The 12,452-nt window shown below is 42.0% G+C and overlaps 2 protein-coding genes across 6 annotated transcripts in view; one reads left to right on the top strand and one right to left on the bottom strand.

Moving 5' to 3' along the window:
- The window catches only part of TEX10 (testis expressed 10), a 221,172-nt gene extending 220,047 nt beyond the window's left edge, over positions 1-1,125 (top strand). The window contains exon 14 of the mRNA XM_075062649.1: positions 221-1,125. Within this exon, the coding sequence (XP_074918750.1) occupies positions 221-299 (79 nt within the window). The 3' untranslated portion in view covers positions 300-1,125. The remainder of the gene's footprint in view (positions 1-220) is intronic.
- The window catches only part of INVS (inversin), a 220,578-nt gene that overhangs the window by 88,962 nt on the left and 119,164 nt on the right, over positions 1-12,452 (bottom strand). For all 5 annotated transcript variants that reach the window (XM_032787152.2, XM_032787150.2, XM_032787151.2 and 2 more), the window contains one exon: positions 6,571-6,751. In XM_032787152.2, the coding sequence (XP_032643043.1) occupies positions 6,571-6,751 (181 nt within the window). The remainder of the gene's footprint in view (positions 1-6,570; positions 6,752-12,452) is intronic.

The following is a 12,452-nucleotide window of genomic DNA, read 5'->3' as shown; positions in this document are numbered from 1 at the left end:
TCCACTTGTACCAATGACGCTGAAACACTGGGATCCATCGGCTCCAGCAAGGAACACCCAACCAGAGCTTCAACCACTCTGGTACCTACTTTTATGCTTGTGAGAGCATTCCCTGCCTTCCCAATGAGGCCACAACTGGGTCTGTGGGTATGGATTCCTGCCCACCAGAGTCAGACCTTGAGGCAGGAGGCACACTCTTGAGGCATACTAGCTCAGGAAGGCACATGTTATGGCTAGGTGTAATATGTGCCACTTCTTTTCTATCAGTACCAGTGAGATGTGAACATCCTAAGTCATAGGGCCATGACAGAAAAGCTCATGAAACCAGAGCTCTATTGAAAATAATAAAATATAGGTAGAAAAATACTTAGGATGAGATGTTCTGAGCTAGATTTTAAGCTCTTTGGGGCAAGAATTTGCCATTTTTATTACATGTTTGTACAATGCCTAGCACAATGGGGCCTTAACCTGGTCGAGGTGTCTAGGCACTATCACGATATAAATGTTAAATAATTATGAACAGCGGCAACAACAAAAACAACAATGCAGAGAATTTAGCCACATATATTCCATTACTTTAAATTTAAGATTTGTGGCTAAATTCCTGCATTGCTTTGAAAAGCTTGACCTTAATTTACTTAGTAACACTTCAGAATCTTACATCAAAATCTATTTTCAGCATATAATGATTTTCCTTAAAATTTTTTTTTTTTTTGCTATTTCTGAAAATGAATACAGAGTTATTGACAGTGATGTCTCACAGTTCACGTACACCATCATGGGGACCTCATCAAGGTCATGTAGTGTTCCAGAAGTCTGTGCGCTTTTTTCTTTCTACACCTTACAGATGAGAAGATTCCCCCCCATGTAAATGGTATTTCTCTGATGGATGCGGTCAGTCGCACACCAGATGATTTTTGCTTACAACATACTAGATAGGGACAAGTGACCAATGCAGATTTTCTGGGGTGCCAATCCAAGGACACCTAAAATGTCTACTAATTTTCCTCTAGAAATTTATGGCCCTATCTGACTATGAAAAAACTCTTTTCACTGGATTGCTTATTATACAGTTACAGTAGACCTATATTCTAATTGGAGTTGCAATACCTCTTGCTCTTTGCATCTCAGCTACCCAAAGGGTCACGTGGATTGGATCTGTTTAAAGTATAATGGCAGTGTTTGAAGCTTTTTCCTTATGATTTGGCACATCCTGCTCATTCTTCCTCACAGTGAGTGAGACTAGAAACAGTGAGATCATTTTTTTCTAATTTTCTGTTAGTGCTGAAACACACTATGTTTTCCTTTATTTAGACTGTATTTATTTATATTTGTAAGTGTATTTTTAGTTGTTGCTTCAGGGAACTAGTTTTGTGTTTGGTAACTTATAAAAGAATAAAACCATACAGCATTTGTATATACAACTTTATAACTTAGGCCTCGTCTATACTACAAATTCTTTGCCAGTATAGCTATGTTGATACAACTATACAGATGGAGCCCCAGGGCATAGATACAGCATAACCTGACAGAAGGATTTTTTCTGTCAGCGTGTTAATCTACTACCCTGAATATAACATTGGCTGTGCTGACAGAATCACTCTTCTTTTGGCATAGAACAATCATAGAAGATTACGGTTGGAAGAGACCTCAGGAGGTCATCTAGTCTAACACTCTGCTCAAAGCTGGACCAACACCAACTAAATGAGCCCAGCCAGGGCTTTGTCAAGCCAGGCCTTAAAAACTTCTGAGGATGGAGATTCCACCACCTCCCTAGGTAACCCATTCCAGTGCTTCACCCCCCTCCTAGTGAAACAGTGTTTCCCTAATATCCAACCTAGACCTCCCCCACTGCAACCTGAGACCACTGCTCCTTGTTCTGTCATCTGCCACCACTGAGAACAGCTGAGCTCCACCCTTGGAACCTCCCTTCAGTAGTTAAAAGGCTGCTATCTACATCCCTCTCACTCTTCTTGCAGACCAAACAAGCTCTAGTTTCCTCCAAGCCTCTCCTTGTAAGTCATGTGCCCAGCAACCTATTATTTGCATTGCTCTCTCTGACTTCTCCTACAATTTGTTCCACATCTTCTGTATGGGGAGGGGAGGCCCAAAACGGACGCAATATTCCAGATGTGGCCTCACCAGTGCCGAATAGAGGGAATAACACTTCCCTCGCAGTCTGCTGGCGAATGCTCCTAGCTGATACAGCTCAATATGGCTGTTGGCTCTTCTTGGGCAACAAAGGGCAACACTGCTGACCCATATCCAGCTTCTGTCCCTGTAATTGCGGTCCCTTTTCTGCAGAACCGCTCGCTAGCTAGTCTTCCCAGCCTGTAGCAGTGCCATGGGATTCCTTCTAATTGACGGACTCGCACGGTCCTTTGTGCACTCATCAGATTTCTTTTGGCCCAATCCTCCAATTTGTCTAGGTCACTCTGGACCCTATCCCTACCCTCCAGCTTAGTGTAATCCAGAAACTTGCTGAGGGTGCAATCCCATCGTCCAGAGCATTAATGAAGATGTTGAACAAAACCGGCCCCAGGACCCACCCGTAGGGCACTCCGCTTGATACTGGCTGCCAACTAGACGTCGAGCCGTTGATCACTACCCATTGAGCCCGACAATCTAGCCAGCTTTCTGTTCACCTTGTAGTCCATTCATCCAATCCATACTTTTTTAACTTGCTGGCAAGAACTTGCTGGGAGATGGTATCAAAAGCTTTGCCAAAGTCAAGATACATCACGTCCACCATATCCACAGAGCTAGTTATCTCATCATAAAAGGCAATCAGGTTGGTCAGGTATGACTTGGCGTTGGTGAATCCATGTTGATTGTTCCTGATCACCTTCCTCTCTTCCAAGTGCTTCAAAATGGTTTCCCTGAGGATCTGCTCCATGATTTTTCCAGGGACTGAGGTGAGGCTGACCGGTCTATAGTTCTCCACATTCTCCTTCTTCCCTTTTTTAAAGATGGGCATTATATTTGCCTTTTCCCAATCAGCTGGGACCTCCCCCGCTCGCCAGGAGTTTTTAAAGATAATGGCCAATGACTCTGCAATCACATCAATCAATTCCCTCAGCACCCTCAGATGCATTAGATCTGGACCCATAGACTTGTGCATGTCCACTTTCTCTAAATAGTCCTTAACCTGTTCTTTCACTTCTGAGGGCTGCTCACCTCCTTCCCATACTGTGTTGTCCAGGACAGCAGTGTGGGAGCTGTCCTTGTTTGTGACCTTGTCTGTGTCTGTATGGGGGTTTTGCTGGCATACCTACCTCGGCTAGTGAATATGTTTTTTCACATTCCTGACTGGCATAGCTATGCTGACAAAATTTTGTAGTGTAGACCTTGCCTTACAGAGACTCAGAATGAACATGTTAATGGAAAAAACAACAACAACATTAGAAAGATAAAAAATCCAACTATTTTTTCCTAGCTGAACTGGGGGTTTTGGGAGAGTAAAGGGAGTAGCATGACAGATGAATATCACTCACTATCGCATGCCCTCACAGTGTCTGAAAAGGTCTTATTATTAGCAGAACTTTGCAAAGCTTCATAACTAGAAGTAATACGTTTTTCATATTAAATGATTGGTATATCAGAGGAGCATGGACATCAGTGTTTCTTCTGCTTGCTGCACTTATTCACAAATAAAGCCATTTAGTACACCCACAGTTTCAGAGAACCTGATATTCATCTACTGAGCACTGCTGCTACTCACAAGTTCTAGAATCAAAACAAGTTCTAGAATCAGTTCCTTTTCATGCTAAAGTTTTCATCATACTACTTTTCAGAAATGTAACACTTTGCAATCTCAGGTGAAGTGCAAAATTCAATTTATTAAGCTTTGAAAAACGCTTGTGAGGGGAGAAGAGCCAGCTTTAAAATCATATACAATCAGTAATATGAATGATTATATTCTCAGATGGTGTAAACTGGCATAACTCCATAGACTTCAATAGAGCAGGTTTACACCTGCTAAAGATCTGACCTATTGGTTCTACTGGTCTTTGAGATCCTTAATGCCCCTACAGGAAGGTAGGGTGCCAGCTTCTTGTAAATGAGAGGGTGTTAGGCCCTTGCTCGAGATACAGCCTCTTGACGATAACAAATCTTACAACTATTACTTGTTTCTAACCTGTAAGGTTATTGAAAATATGCTGGCAAGGCAACACCAGTATCCTCTGGAGTCCCTGGACATCTATCATCCCTCTCAACCAACTTTTCAGCCATGATATAGTACACAGATGGCACTGATTTCATTTGGCAAATGATTTCATCTGAGCAATGGACAAATGTTAGGTGTCCACATTGATGCTTTTAGATATCTCTGATCAAGAGGTTCTGTTAACTCAACCACAGACTGCAGCAGTAGTGGCTGGCACTTCAGTGATTCTGTTCCTTCCTCTTAAAGATCCAGGAAAGTGATATTTGGTAACTGCTCATCTCTTTCAAGGGCTCTCTTGTACAGTGCTTTTCAGGGCCCTAGTGAGTCACTCCACTCAATTCAATGCTTTTGTGGGTCTCCTTGGGGGGCAGTATACAGATTATATGCAGTTCTGTCTCTCTCATCCAAAACCATGCTCTGAAGTGTCCCTAGCCTCTGTTTGCTGGAAGCTGGGAACGGGCGATGGGGGATGGATCACTTGGTGATTACCTGTTCTGTTCATTCCCTCTGAGGCACCTGGCATTGGCCACTGTTGGATGACAGGATACTGGGCTAGATGGATCATTGGTCTGACCCAGTACGGCCACTCTTATTTTCTTATCCAACTTGGGAGCTGTGATGTCTTTGCAAATTCCCGATTAAGATAGAAATTTAGAAGGTGAACTGAAGCTCAATCCAGACAAATCTCTGGATGACTGGGGGCAGGATCTAGATTTATTTAAGGTAATTATCTGACTCCCATTAATATAGTCTCTGACTAACTTACAAACTTTAATATCACCTGTCCGTGAAATAGGAAAGCATTATTAGCCTCATTTCACAGATGGATAACTTAAGCACAGAGAAACTAAGTGATTTGTCCAAGGTCTTACAGGAAGCTGGGAGTGCAGCAGGGAGTTGAACCCAGATTTGCCAAGTACCAGTCTAGTACCCTAGCCAATGGAACATCCTTCCACAATACTAGAGCTTATGATTGCAGGGGCATGCACATCCTTTGAGAATAAGTTTCCCCATTTAGGGGATCTTCTCGATCCCTTACTACTCCTTGCTTTGGTTGCCAGAAAGGTCATGGTCATTTATTACACATGATGGTTATAAACAACTCTTTTTGATGTAGTTTTGTCATAATTATCGGTGTAATTATCTCTCATTGGCACTGTGCTAGTGCTTAAGGAGACCAATAGAGATCTGGGCCGCAGCGTCTTAGGAGCTGTACTAACGCAGAATAAGAAATGGTCTCTGCCCTGAAAAGCTTATAATATAGCAGACAAGACAAAAAAAGGGGTTGAGGGAAGGAATATAACATACATGCAGAGTGGAAAACATGATGGTTTGCAAACATCATGTTAGTTACACTTTTTTTTTTTCTTCCAGAGTGGAGTTTTTGCTGGGATGGGATTAGCTAAAGAGAAAGAGGGAGAGGGGACACTGTAGGGAGGGAGCTAAGAAAAGAGAGGGAAAGAGGAGGAGCATGGAAAGAAAGTGAATTGAGGCTGAAGTAAAGAGACTGTGGGGGGTGGAGGGGTGGGAAGGAGTTGGAGCAAGCAGCTAATCGGTGAAGGAAAACAATGTCCAGAGTAAAAACTCTAAAAACTAGTTACTCTAAAAACTCTAAAAACATTCTAAGTGTCTAAAAGTCCCTACTCCAGCTGCTTGTCTCTGCTCCTGCTGAGTGGATCATCCTCGGAGTTCCTTTATTCCCCAAGCCACAAAGCTCCGAGAGCCTCCAAAGGTGGTGGTAGTGGGGGGTCTCCCTTAAAAACAGTTCTGGATCTGATTATGATGAGTGAGAAAGATAACCCCATTTGGGCCTCATCTTCCTCCTACTGATCCCTCATGGTGTAGCTGTACCTGCTGCAGCTGTTTCTGTTCTTCTGGGCTGAGTCTCTAGGTACCTCCAGATGGGATTTTTCTAATGGACTCAATGTGAGATTACCCTTGAAGATCATGCTGAAGGAAAAGCAGGTGCAGAATGAGGTGGCCCACTTGCTCAATTGTGTTAGCTATAGGAAGCATAAAACACAAGTGATCCAAACAGTGCAATGGCTCCCCCTAAGCATTAGGATCTAATTCAAATTGTTGATATTGCTCTTTAAAGTCCTGGTTGGTTTGAGGCCTGAGAAACTGCCTCTCTACCTATGAATCCCATTTAAATTGAGAATAGCTAATATGCCCTCAATAACTGCTTAGATATGAATGTATGATCTGCTGGTATAGAACATTTTCAATGGAGGACCTCAGTCTCTGGAATTTGCTTCCCATTTAGTTTGATAGCCTATCATACTTATTCTACAAAGATTAGTTAGCATGGCGCCAGGCAGGAATTTAATAGTAATAGGAGACAGGATAAAAAACAGACAACTGCCCTAAGTAAGTTTTGCATTAAGTGTTATTCAATTCACCCAGTAAAGCTGCCCAGTGAAGAGGAGTTCGAAAGAGGTTGTCATAAGATGTCACATTGCAGCCTTCATAAGAGGTCAGGACATCAACCACTGCCACATTCCCATCAGCAACTGCAAAATGAAGGGGGGTTCGTCCTTCATAGTCCTGCCAGTTCAGTAAAGATTCTGTGGGAGCAGCATCCTGTTTAACAAAGACATCAGAAACAAAAACATGTTACATGAGTTTGAAAGAAAAACTACAGACCCTTAATGGATGATGGAAAATGCCTCACAATAGGCAAGAGATGAAGTGTCACTAATCAGTACAGCAGGCACTGGATAGTTTTATAACCAATCACCTATACTAAATCTGCAGTTACCGTCAAATATTTTTTGCTGATGTTTTTGATATCTATCCCAAGCCTCTCTTGCAGTATTTCATCTTCAGTTCACACTGATGGGTTTTGCCCTGGTTATATAGTGTGAACTGATCCATACACAGGTCCTTAAAGGACTGACTCAAATATTTTGGAAACCATAATTAGATCTCCTCAAATAATTAGATCTTTTTTTCCAGGCTTAAAAAGCTTTGTAGATGGTCCCCCTTTCCCCTGCAAAAGATATTCCTCTTTACCACATATTAGTATTGTTGTTGTCCCCTGGACACGTTCTAAAACACAAAGCGCCATTTTTAATTCTTTGAGGGGGTCAACAAGAATGTGGACAAGGGGGATCCAGTGGATACGAAGAAGGGGCACAGCAGGTGGTCACTGAAGGTGGGAGGGCAAGGAAGAAGAGAAGAGAAGCTAGTTCTCCAGGAAGAGGGGAAGAGTCAATGGAGATAACACCAAATATGAGCCCCAGGAGGATACAGGATGGGTTGCAGAGGATTGCAAGGGAGAATAGGAATCGAGAGGACTTGCAGCACGAGGGAACAGGGGATAGACCGGAGAATCGCACCATCACCAGGAAAAGGCAGGTCTACATGACTGGGGACTCCTTACTGAGAAAGATAGATAGGTTTGTAACCAGAGCTGATCTGGAGAACAGAAGGGTGTGCTGTCTGCCGGGTGCAAAGATACGGGATGTGGACCCGAGGCTGAAGAGAATCCTAACAGGAGTAGGAAAGAATCCACTGATCGTCCTTCATGTGGGAACAAATGATATAGGTAGATTCTCGCTGGAACATATCAAAGGAGACTATGCCAGGCTGAGGAAGATGCATAAGGAAATCGATGCTCAGGTGATCTTCAGTGGGATTCTGCCTGTTTCTAGAGAAGGGTAACAAAGGTGTGACAAGATTATGACGATTAACAGATGGCTCAGGCAGTGGTGCTACAAGGAAGACTTTGGGATGTATGGCCACTGAAGGCATGCATGGACAGAGGACTGTTCTCTCGGGATGGACTTCACCTGAGTAGGGAGGGAAACAGACTTCTAGGATGGAGGTTGGCACAACGGATTAAGAGAGCTTTAAACTAGGAACTTGGAGGAGATGGTTGGGAGATGTCCAGGTAATCTCCATGCCAGATTTTAATGTTGAGAGGGAAGAAAACGAAGTAAGAAAGAATACAGCCATGCGTATGAGAATGGACATAAGGAGGAAGGGTAGTGTAGATACCAGTCTAATAGGTGATACTGGCGGTAGAATGTCAGTGCCTAATCGGGTAAAGAATGTGAGTGAAGCCAAGCAGCAAAAATTAAGATGTTTGTACACCAATGTTAGGAGCCTAGGTAACATAATGGAGGAACTAGAGTTACTGGTGCAGGAAGTGAAACCGGATATTATAGGGCTAACAGAAACATGGTGGAATAGTAATCATGACTGGAGTACAGGTATTGAAGGGTTTAGGAAAGACAGAAATAAAGGCAAAGGTGGTAGAGTAGCACTGTATTTCAATGATGAGGTAGACTGTAAAGAAATAAGAAGTGATGGAATGGATGAGACAGAGTCTGTCTGGGCAAAAAATCACATTGGGGAAGAAATCTACTAGATCCTCCCCTGAGATAGTGCTTGGGGTGTGCTACAGACCGCCAGGATCTGATTTGGATATGAACAGAGACCTCTTTAATGTTTTTAATGAAGTAAATACTAATGGGAATTGTGTGATCATGGGAGACTTTAACTTCTCAGATATAGACTGGAGGACAAATGCTAGTAATAATAATAGGGCTCAGATTTTCCTCGATGCAATAACTGATGGATTCCTTCACCACGTAGTTGCTGAACCAAAGAAGAGGGGATGCCATTTTAGATTTGGTTTTAGTGAGTAGTGAAGACCTTATAAAAGAAATGGTTGTAGGGAACAACCTTGGTTCGAGTGATCATGAGCTAATTCAGTTCAAACTAAATGGAAGGATAAACAAAAACAGATCCGTGACTAGGATTTTTCATTTCAAAAGGGCTAACTTGAAAAAATTTAAAGAAATTCGTTACGGAAGTGGATTGGACTGAAGATCTGAAGGCAGAGGAGGCCTGGGATTATTTCAAGTCAAAATTGCAGAAACTATCAGAAGCCTGCATCCCTAGAAAGGGGAAAAAATTCATAAGCAAGAGTTGTAGACCAAGCTGGATGAGCAAGCATCTCAGAGAGGTGATTAAGAGAAAGCCTACAAGGAGTGGAAGATGGGCGGGATTAGCAAGGAAAGCTACCTTAATGAGGTCAGAACATGTAGGGATAAAGTGAGAAAGGCTAAAAGCCATGTAGAGTTGGACCTTGCAAAGGGAATTAAAACCAATAGTAAAAGGTTCTATAGTCATATAAATAAGAAGAAAACAAAGAAAGAAGAAGTGGGACCGCTAAACACTGAGGATAGAGTAGAGATTAAGGATAATCTAGGCACGGCCCAACATCTAAACAAATATTTTGCCTCAGTCTTTAATGAGGCTATTGTGGAGCTTAGGGATAACAGCAGGATGACAAATGGGAATGAGGATATGGAGGTAGATGTTACCACATCCGAGGTAGAAGCCAAACTCAAACAGCTTAATGGGACTAAATCGAAGGGCCCAGATAATCTTCATCCAAGAATATTAAAGGAACTGCCACATGAAATTGCAAGCCCATTAGCAAGAATTTTTAATGAATCTGTAAACTCACAGGTTATACCATATGACTAGAGAATTGCTAACATAGTTCCTATTTTTAAGAAAGGAAAAAAACGTGATCTGGGTAACTACAGGCCTGCTAATTTGACATCTGTAGTATGCAAGGTCTTGGAAAAAATTTTGAAGGACAAAGTCATTAAGGACATTGAGGTAATTGGGACAAAATACAACATGGTTTTATAAAAAGTAAATCGTGCCAAACCAACTGATCTCCTTCTTGAAAAGGTAACAGAATTTTCAGACAAAGGAAACACAGTGGATCTAATTTATCTCAATTTCAGTAAGGCATTTGATACGGTTCCACAGGGGGAATTATAAGTTAAATTGGAAAAGATGAGGATCAATATGAAAACAAAGGTGGACATGGAACTGGTTAAAGGGGAGACTACAATGGGTCATACTGAAAGGTGAACTGTCAGGCTGGAGGGAGGTTACTAGTGAAGTTCCTCGGGGATCGGTTTTGGGACCAATCTTATTTGATCTTTTCATTACTGACCTTAGCACAAAAAATGGGAGTGTGCTAATAAAATATGCGGATAACACAAAGCTTGGAGGTATTGCCAATACAAAGAAGGACCAGGATATCATACAGAAAGATCTGGATGACCTTATAAACTGGAGTAATAGTAATAGGATGAAATTTAATAGTGAAAGGTGTAAGGTCATGCATTTAGGGATTAACAACAAGAACTTTTGTTGTAAGCTGGGGACGCATCAGTTGGAAGTAACAGAGGAGGAGAAGGACCTTGGAGTATTGGTTGACCACAGGATGACTATGAGACACCAATGTGATATGGCTGCGAAAAAAAGCTAATGCAGTCTTGGGATGCATCAGGTGAGGTATTTCCGGTAGAGATAAGGAGGTGTTAGTACTGTTATACAAGGCACCAGTGAGACCTCATCTGGAATACTGTGTGCAGTTCTGGTCTCCCGTGTTTAAGAAGGATGTATTCAAACTGTAACAGGTACAGAGAAGGCTGCTAGGAAGATCCGAGGAATGGAAAACCTGTCTTATGAAAGGAGACTCAAAGAGCTTGGCTTGTTTAGCATAACCAAAAGAAGGCTGAGGGAGATACGATTGCTCTCTATAAATATATCAGAGGGATAAATGCCAGGGAGGGAGAAGAATTATTTAAGTTCAGTACCTTTGTACCAATGTGGACACACAGAAAAAATGGATTATAAATTTGCACACTAGGAGTTAGCCTTGAATTAGATAGTTCTAACACAGAGGATGAAGTTCTGGAACAGCCTTCAAAGATAGTGGGGCAAAAGACATATTGGCTTTAAGACTAATGCTTGATAAGAATTGTGGAGGGATGGTAATGGATAGCCTAATTTTGGCAAATATAAATTTAGCAATTGATCTTTGATATCAGCAGTTAAGTAATGCCCAGTGGTCTGTGATGGGAATTAATGGTTGGATCTGTACTAAGAGAATTCTTATCTGGTGCGCTTAGTCTGCCCACAGTCTCAGGGTTTAACCTGATGCCATATTGGGTCGAAGGAATTTTTCCGCAGGCCGATTGGCCAAAGGTTCTGGAGGTTTTGCCTCCTCTCAGCATTGGCACGGGTCATTGCGACGATCTCTGCAGCTTCAGGTCTTCAAACAAATCTGAGACTTCAGTAATCGAAACACTAGGTAGGTTTGTTACAGGATTGGATGTGAGATTTGTGCACTGCATTGTGCAGGAGGTCAGACTAATGATCATAATGTCCCTTCTGACCGTAAAGTCTATGAGTCTAATTGTTTCTTTAATTTTTGTGACCCTACTGGTTATAAATTCTTATTTGTCGATGTGGAGTTAGTACAAAAATAAATACTTGGATTCAACGACACTAAAACCAGAATGCAACAAAATCCCATAAGCTAAAATCTGCTGTAATGAATGATCCATTTCAGCATGCCCATAGGTAAGGCTTTGCTGCTAAAACTAACTTGCACAGTGCAAGAATTCGTTCTTTCCATGCTTCCTAATAAGAGGCATACAAATTAAATCAAGCTTGTAAATGAAAATATATATTTAGGCATAATCCAGCTATAGGTCCCCACCACAGAACACATTAGTAAATGAAATATTAACATCTGATCAAGTAAATGTGCAAAATGTTGTGGAGGTTGAAGTCTTACAGGAATTGAATAATCTGAGACCCCCCTCCCACGATTGGCCAGACTCCTTTTCTGTCTGTACTGTGGCATCAGATACCTACAATGAAGGTGCTAATGTCCTGGCAGATGGATGTTGTTAAAATAAACCCACCCACTGTCTTAAACTCTAAGAATTTAAGTCATTTTGAACCATGGCCTGCTTCCTGACCAGAGTCAACCATGAGGTAGGGCCTCATCTACTTGGAACTAAGTTTTGGAACTGGGAGTTCTTGAGACTCAGAAGACAGTTTATATGCCTGAACAATATTAGCCTAAATGCTTTCCAGAAAAGTCAAGGTTCTGATGTTAGGGAAGACTGCTGATTTTCGTGGCTTCTAGTGCTATGGTCAACCAGGATAACAGATGTAAACCCTTCCCTTCGGTTTTATTTCCCCTTTTTGCTGTGTCCCTTCTTTGCTCAACCTCCACCCAAGTTGTAGGTCTACTTGAACATCAAGCAACTGAGTTTGGATATGGTGTCCTTTGAACTCGACAACATAATCTAGCCAGTTGATGTGTACCATGCCTGCTCATTCTGGTGCTGCATTGTGATCTCTGCTGTGGCGAGAGAGGACTTTGTCTGTTTAAACTGACCCGCTCCTGCTCCTGACTTTCAGTCTGTTATAATTTTTATGGACAAGGGAC

Source organism: Chelonoidis abingdonii, chromosome 2, assembly GCF_003597395.2.
Source record: "Chelonoidis abingdonii isolate Lonesome George chromosome 2, CheloAbing_2.0, whole genome shotgun sequence".
NCBI classification, from domain to species: domain Eukaryota; kingdom Metazoa; phylum Chordata; order Testudines; family Testudinidae; genus Chelonoidis; species Chelonoidis abingdonii.
This window is presented reverse-complemented; position numbering and strand designations above follow the sequence as displayed.